This window comes from Cannabis sativa, chromosome 6 (assembly GCF_029168945.1).
Source record: "Cannabis sativa cultivar Pink pepper isolate KNU-18-1 chromosome 6, ASM2916894v1, whole genome shotgun sequence".
Classification (NCBI taxonomy): domain Eukaryota; kingdom Viridiplantae; phylum Streptophyta; class Magnoliopsida; order Rosales; family Cannabaceae; genus Cannabis; species Cannabis sativa.
In genome coordinates, this window is record NC_083606.1 from 14,961,970 (window position 1) to 14,970,174 (window position 8,205).

The window sequence follows — 8,205 nt, forward strand, 5'->3', positions numbered from 1 at the left end:
TCACTATGATTGAGGTATCACTTGCTGTGTGTGGGCACTACTCATACACTAAGTATTTCGAAATCTCAATGAGGAAGAGAGAGAGAGTGGGTTCGGCCAAAGATAGGGAGAGAGAAGGCTGTGTTTTTTCTGAATGAAAAATAGAAAATTTAAGTGTAATTTTCCTGAAGCCTTCACTATCTATTTATAGCATTCCACTAGGGTTAGGTTTGAATTATTTGACATTAAAATAATGAAAATATCAGTTTAAATTCCTTACAAAAGTGGCTGGCCATGCTTAGTAGATTTGGGCCTCACTTTTTGCAATTTTGCAGTTTTAACTTTTCTGCATCTGATTATCTCAAAAACGCCAATTTTCTAATTCAACCATTTAAATGCCAATTCTAACTATTTAATAACTATAAATAATTATTAAATAATATTGTCATTTATCATATTTATTAATTGAACCATACAAAGTATCATAATTAACAAATATACCCCTATTAACTCTTTCTTTACAATTTCGCCCTTACTTAGTGAAAAATTCACAAATAGACATAGTCTAATTTGAGAATTATAATTGATTAATCAAAACCAATTATATGAGTCTTACAAGCAATATTATCTCAACTAGTGTGGGGACCATGGGTCTATATAACCGAGCTTCCAATAAGTAGATCAAGAATTTATTACTAAAATTCACTAACTTATTAATTCTTCGTTGAATCCACACATAGAACTTAGAATTGCATTCTCAGTATATAGAATGTTCTATATGTTCCACCATATAGACACATCATTAGTTATCCATTGTTATAATCCTAATGTGATCAATGATCCTCTATATGAATGATCTACACTGTAAAAGGGATTAGATTACCGTTACACCCTACAATGTATTTATTCCTTAAAACACTTAACCCCGTATAAATGATATTTCAGCTTATTTGAAATGAGTACTCCACCATTTATGTTCGTTTGGTCAAGCTCGAAGGAGATCATCCTTTGCTTACTATTCGCCAGATAGAAGCTATAGATTCCATGTTTATGCTAGCGCTCTCACTCAATTGCACTACCGTGTTCCCAAAGTGTACGTATCACCCTGACCTAAAAGTAGGCTTAACTAACAAATCAAAGAACACGAATAGCCTTTCAAGATTGAGCCTAATCATAACAGGATTAAGAACATTTGATCTAGGATCAACTAGGCGATATTGACTTGAATAGATATTACGGTAAGTTTAATAAATCTAAGTCAAAGTTCAATATCGGTCCCTTCCGATGCATACTCCATGCATCCAACCTGAGCTTTACTTTAACTAATGCTCTGGAAAGAACATAGCACTTCTCCAAATGCAAGTAAACTCTGTTGTAGATTATCATATCAGTAAAACCCTATGTCTGATAAATCTAGGAAACTTTATTCACATAGTCATGTTTACTTTCCAATGTGTTGACGGCACAATAAACAGGATCAAGTATGTGAAAAGGGTTTCAGATGAATTCATACATTGTGTACATATAATCATGAAATAAATCATGTGAACCATGCAACATTAAATGTTAATTCTGATCTATATTAATAAGTAAATCTGATTATATTGAAATGAATTTTATTTAGGGCATAAAACCCAATAATTATCATGATTAATCTATGTCATTTGGCTATGTTGATATATGCGACCATTGATGGGTTTAGTTATGATTGATACAACGAAAATAGCTTTGATCCTATGTTGATAAAGTTAATGGACGAGATTGCACATGCCTATGGTTATGATGACAAAATTATGAGCTCAATAAGGTTAACATATTTATATGTATACATATGTGACCCAGTGGGAGATTGATAGAAATTATTGGGGTGACAATTGTACATATAAAATGTGTGTTGGGTCATCAAATAAATAAGTCAAATTTATGTGGTCTATTTTGGAATAAAGTTTATGACTTAAGGGCATGATTGTCATGATTTTAATATGTGGATACCATAAGGACAATTTCTATATTGATGAGGGGCCAAATAGAAATAGTCAATAAATATTACCAACAGGTTTGTCTGTTGGTAATATAACGGGTAATGGTCCCCATTTGCATCATATCTTTTCACTCTTGTATCCCCATCACCAAGAGAAAAAGTTTCAGAGAAAGGTTTGATGCAAATTGGAAGATCATACCAATTAAAGGTCATTACAAAATCGATTGTATGGACTCCGGTACGCTTCCGCTAATCTATATTCTATTGTTTGATTCTCTTGAATTAATTAGGACTATATTCAGAGTTTACAGTATTCTAACACTTTCCCCATGGCCCTATTAGGTTGAATAATTCTGATTTTTCTTAATGTGGGGGTTGTTGTGACGATTCATGCAAAATAAATGATGTTAGTATTTAGCTGTTTAATTATGTCCCAGCTTGCAGTTACATTTTTGTTTCATAATTATGATATTTACTTTGGTTACTGGTTGTGTTTGGTCGCATGTGTTTTAACGAAAACAAATAATAATAGAAGTAAAATAAAATTTTTTGTAAATATATTTATTTTCTAAAACCAAAAAAATTTCTAAGTTTTAGTCAAAATCTTATTAGATTGTTCATGTTGGGGAGGTGCCAAATTGGCACGTGCATTGCTATCTAAAACACTCAAACTATAATAAGATAAAATATTTTGATTATAATATTAAAAATTTAATTTTAAATTTTGATATTTACAGTGAGTTTAGATATTCTATATTAAGACTTTATTTAATAATTTTTTTCATTTATTTTAAGATGCTATTTTTTCTTTAATTTTTGCTACATAATATTTACTTTAAATTTTACAAAACACATATATTGTTCTTTTGAATTTTCTAAAAATAAATAATAAATATTAAAGTTATATATTGTTATGATTTATTATAAATTATTTCTTCACATTAAGGATAATTACGTTATAATTGTGTTATTATTGCAATTAACGTATTTTTTATTATTAATACCAATGTAGATATCATAATTTTATATATACAACTATGCTTTACTAACCAAATACAATGATACAAAAATTACTTTAATAAAACGAATCATTCATATAATCATACTTTTAAATTAATTGTAGAATTTTCTTAAAAAAACAAAAACACAAAACCTTTTACGTGGCTCAGTACGTAACTTTCATCTAGTATATATATAAACCTTAATTATTTATCATTACACTTTTTGGGATATTACATGAAAATAACACAAGAAAACACCATTTAAATCACAAATAAATTTAATAATATGTGAGACAACTAAATTGCTAGAAAATGACCTAACACATATGAAGAAAGACAGAAAGAATGAAAGAAAATGGCAGCCTAGTATTAAGCTGTGAAATATCAGATTTATTTATCAACACAAGTTCTGATTAAGTTATAAAGTTATGTTTATAACGGTAGTCAGGACCATTCAGTCTATCCACGGTCAAATGTTGTTATATTAAGTCTTTTCTAGTTCCGTTTGCGGCCAGACTTCATTTGCTTCCTGGTATTAGATGAGGAAGGCTGCTTCGAAGGTACTGGCAATACAGTTCCTCCTTTGATGCCATCTGTATCCTTCATGCTCTTGAGCGCTTTCTGGGCTTCAAGATAGACACTGAGGTCCCTAATCTGTGAAACCACCATCAAATGTGTTGTGTAAATAGCTTTCTCTAAAGTTACAAAGAGTGACAGTAATAAAAATTGAAGTTTTAAAGATACATTGAATTGAATTATTACCTGTTCTTCCATATCATGTATCTTTTCATCCCTCAACTCTAGTTCGGCAGCTTCCCTATTAGTGAATAGTGACAAAGTAGAAAAGATTTAACTGGTTAGATTTTACTTCACAACATTATGACAGGTTTTAATACAAGAGAGTAGTCATATCTGGTCTATAAGTAATGCCACCTTTCTTCCAAATCCTTGAGCTTCTTGCGCAAAACTTCTTGGTCTTTGATAAGATTTCGATTAATCTTAGGAGACAAAACAAACAAAAGATAAAGCCAGTATAACAGAATAAGAGCCTGACTAACATTTTGAAAAGGAAAAAACAATCAAATGAAGATCGGTAAGAGTTTAGGGACTAAAAGAGAATATAGACAGCTTACATCTGCAACAGTATTTTTTTCCTCTGTGCACTTTTCCATTTGATTTAGGATGTCCTGCATTTTGGAAGTCACTGCCCTGTCTACTGCTTCATAAATTGTATTGTCCAGTTTACTTTTGGCTTCTGTTAGTAGAGATTCATAATGCTGAAAAAAAAAATAGCAAAGGAAAGTTTACTGAGGGAAAGGGAAATACAATATACACAATCATCAAAATAAGTAACAGGTCAATATGACAGGAACAGTACTCACTTGTCTTTGATTCTCAAGCTGATTAGCAAGGAGATGGTTATATTCATCCACAATCTGTTGTCAAGTAGGTAATCTAAATATCAGTACATGTCATGAGAAAGGGAAAAGTGATAAACACTTAATGAAAAATGAGAGCAAATGAGTGTTATAGGTTCTCTTCTAACTAACAGGTTAAAATAGGAAATGTAAAAAGCTCCAGTTTTCATACGAAATACATACTACATCCACTTTGCTGCTATAGAGTGCTCCACTAAAGCCAGAGTCCTCGCTACATGTGCAGCTGCCACAATCTCCTTCAGATGACAAGCAGCGAGAGTTCATTTCACCAAACTTGCCATCAGTTTTTGATTGGTTAAGTCGGTGAACATAAATATCACCAACATAATCCCAGATTTGTTGTGTTGTTAAGTCAAGAGAATAGCAGTGCTCTGTATCCTTCCAATGCCTGATTGCATGTCCTTCCTTGTACCTTCAAATATAGCAATAAATATCAGCAACTATAAATTCATGAGAATCAAATGTAATAATGTCAAGCTCCTATGAGTAATTTACAAACTCTTGAAACATGCAAAAAATAGCTAGTATTAATTTGTACCTTCCACATCCGACGAAACCACATATCACACAAACCCACAGATTCTCTGATGTCCCACAAACAGAGCAAGTTGGTCCATTATCCTGCTGCTGACAGTATTGGCAAACCTGATCACATACAACCAGAAAATTTCATTGGCAATGTTTCAAATATTCACTTATAATGATGACAAACAATATCAATATGTTTTCAAGGAGTCAAGGACCAACGCAAAGAGTACAAATTAAAGAACTGTGATACATTAGTCTTGAGAAAAGTAAATTAATTGCAGTTCTGTCTAAAAGAATCAAATACTTGAAGAATGTAATCCATAAAACCTGGTCATCCATATCGAAGATTTCCAAGAAATTAAGAAACAAAGGTTCAGATTTCGGAAAAATAAGTTTGATCTCAACCTTGGTTTATGCTTGCAACGAAAAACACTCGAAGATGGAATTGTTCAATAACAGATAAGTGAAAAGAGGAGCTCCAGTTAACTTTACACATCCATTCCATAAAGAAATATAAATAAAGAGTATAGCGATGTAATTATGGTCAATAGTCAGAGTCAGATATTAATAAAAGCAGTATCCATTCCATGTCCTTTCTCTTACAAAAGGAAGAATACCCTGATAAGAAAAGTACAGGGGAATAGCACACTTTTGGGAGCCCAAACCAAGAAAGGTGCCAAAGAAACCAGCCACCATCCTTGAACGGCAATAACAATCCCTATTGAGGTGGAGTTCAATAATCAAAAACTGACATATCATGTGACCAAAGTTTTTGGCAAGCACATGCTAGATAGCCGCACAAAAACATTGAGATGAATCAGGGCCGGGCAGCTAAGGCGAATTAGGCCAGCGCCTAGGGCCTACCCAGCCTCGGGGCCAAAAAAATATTTTCTTTTTAAAAATTATATATATTTTAGTAGTTTTCAAAAATACCACATATTTTAACTGAAGGGCTTAATAATTTTTATTTATGTAAGGCCGACCCAATCTCAGGGCCGGCCTTGAGATGAATGATGCAGTCATTGCAGGCAACCAACAGATATCTCTATTTACAAAATAGATGTCTAATTATAACTTTTAATGAGAACCGAGAACCTGCTCACCGGGCAAGATAAGTCAGTCCACTTTGAAGTGCAATGGCATTGGAAAGAATGATCACAAAGGGTACTCAGTATTCCACTAGTGTCTGAATCCAATCTCTCTAACAATTACCAAAAGAAATGTTTATAAGTATCAATCCACTAGTCTGCAGAAAATAAACAAGTCTACATTTTTTTCCTCAATAGCAAAAATATGTAAAAGAAATGCTAGACATCAGGTGCTAAGCCAGTAAGGAAAAATAGGTAATTCTTTTGTAACTCACCAAGGCAAACAGGGCATGTTGGTAACTCAGCGGACCCATCTGGTGGTGTCCCAGCTATCTCAGCTGATTCTGTGTAATCCACCGAATGCAGAAACAGAATGTGACAAACCTCAGCCTAAACAAAATTCAACCGTTAAAAACCAAGGATTCAACTGGTTAAATCAAAACAACACAGCCTCCACAAAAAACATAAGAGAAGATAACCAACCTCTCCGGGTGAGAATTTCTTCCCATTGAGACTGCAATAAAATCCATCAGACGTCACCTGATTCATAAGCCTAATTATAACGCTGTATCGATCATCCATCCCATCGTTTCTGATTAATGAAAAAACAATTATCTTAATCTCGAATTATCAAATTATAGATTAGAACCACAGTGATAAGCAACATGCAAATCTTCTCTAACCAAATCAACCCAGTTAAGAGTTTAGATCAAGAAAACGAAACACCATAACAAAAATCATTTCTTGATTATCTTTCTTACCTCTCGAAATTACCCGGAATTTAAAAAAAAAATGTCCAAAATCAATAATACTTCACCTTATGAAGACAAGCTCAGTGATATGATCGATTCGAGAGCCACAAAATCGGATGAAATCTTCAAAGGAGAAGTAATTGGGGACGGCAATGACGAAGATGGTAGTGGACTTGGAGCTAGGGTTTGGTAACGAAGAATGAGCTATACTCCGAAACAGATGCGTTACACCTCTCCTTTCGCTATACTTGGAAAGAGCAGTATTGGGATTCGATTGAGATTTCTTGGTGTTGATAGTATTAGTAGTATGAGGAGATGTATAAACTTGTGAAAACTCCAAATCCTCAAAGGAAAGAGGGTGGCCGGCATCAACCGAGTGGACTCGGACGGAAAACATGGTTTTCTTTTTGCTCTGACTAGCTAAGCAACTCAGTTGGAAATTGAGAGGGAGAGTTGTGGAGAAGAAAAGGAAGAAATAAATCAATTTATATGCCAAAATAAAAAAATAAATAAATAAATAAAAAGAAGCAGCATTCGCGGGAAATCGACGGTTTCTTTCAGGTAGGCATGGCAAAATAGGACTTTTCCGCGAGTCCAGTCCCTCCCAACGGGTTGGGGCCGACCCGCTGATAACTCTATAGTATAGAGTTATTTGTAGTGCTTTTAAATTAAAATGATCACGAGAAAGAGTAATAAAAGTGTGTTTGTTTGATTAACTTTAATTAACTTTTATCTTTATTTTCTATTTAGTAAGTTAGTTTTTAAGTCTTGTAACTATTATTGTGTTTGTGTGGCCACGTAATTACATAGTAACGGTGTAATTAGAGGTAATTGGGAGGCCTCAATTCCTCTCTCCAATTCTCATACCCCTATGAGAATTGGGTGTAATTACATACCAAAAATAAATTCAAATTATTTTAATTAATTGATATGATATTTTAATTATTTTTAATGTATTGACTTTTCCTTTTTCTATCAATCATCAAAAAACAAGATTAGATTGTATTAGCTGTTGGAAAATTAATAATAAACCCAAGATCTATTTGTATATAACATAGAACGCAATAATAAGATATAATAATTAGGTATGTGTACCTGATTGATCCATAGCAATTATCTCTGTTTGATCCACAGCAGTTACTCCAATTTGATAGTGCAATACTATCAACTAAGTCTTCCTCCCTAGATCTCTAAATCAGAAGCAGTTTATTTATCTGATTATCAAAAGGTATACAATTGTGATGAGACAATATGTATTTATAGAGTTAGGGAGGGGACTTAGCTACAAAACCCTAGTTGGCCGGGCTCGCTCATCAAAGGCTTCAGTCAACTAGAAAAGCCCACACTTCTGCTTCACCTAGACTTTACACACAAATGCTAAGCCCATTAACAATTGATCACCAACAACATGGGCTAACACAGCAAAGAACTATCCAA

General features: G+C 33.3%; 1 protein-coding gene across 2 annotated transcripts; it reads right to left on the reverse strand.

Moving 5' to 3' along the window:
* Positions 1–3,221: 3,221 nt before the first annotated feature.
* LOC115725725 (BRAP2 RING ZnF UBP domain-containing protein 1) lies at positions 3,222–7,407 on the reverse strand. 2 transcript variants are annotated; one of them, XM_030655321.2, is made up of 11 exons: positions 6,834–7,407; positions 6,500–6,608; positions 6,292–6,406; positions 6,032–6,129; positions 4,939–5,045; positions 4,563–4,812; positions 4,344–4,397; positions 4,095–4,238; positions 3,895–3,959; positions 3,724–3,778; positions 3,222–3,615 (listed from the first exon to the last, which is right to left on the reverse strand). In XM_030655321.2, exons 1-11 carry the CDS (start codon positions 7,163–7,165, stop codon positions 3,457–3,459), a joined length of 1,488 nt encoding a protein of 495 aa, XP_030511181.1. In that variant the 5' UTR covers positions 7,166–7,407; the 3' UTR covers positions 3,222–3,456. The 2 variants fall into 2 exon arrangements, with proteins under 2 accessions (XP_030511181.1, XP_060973097.1); XM_061117114.1 differs by having other exon boundaries at positions 3,895–4,010; positions 6,834–7,404.
* Between the last annotated feature and the right edge of the window lie 798 nt (positions 7,408–8,205).

Coding starts and splice junctions, on each gene's coding strand:
- LOC115725725 (XM_061117114.1), bottom strand. CDS start 7,165: ATGTTTTCCGTCCGAGTCCACTCGGTTGATGCCGGCCACCCTCTTTCC. Junction 6,130..6,291: donor AACATGCCCTGTTTGCCTTG/GTGAGTTACAAA, acceptor GGTAATTGTTAG/AGAGATTGGATTCAGACACT. Junction 4,239..4,343: donor AGCTTGAGAATCAAAGACAA/GTGAGTACTGTT, acceptor TTTTTTTTTCAG/CATTATGAATCTCTACTAAC.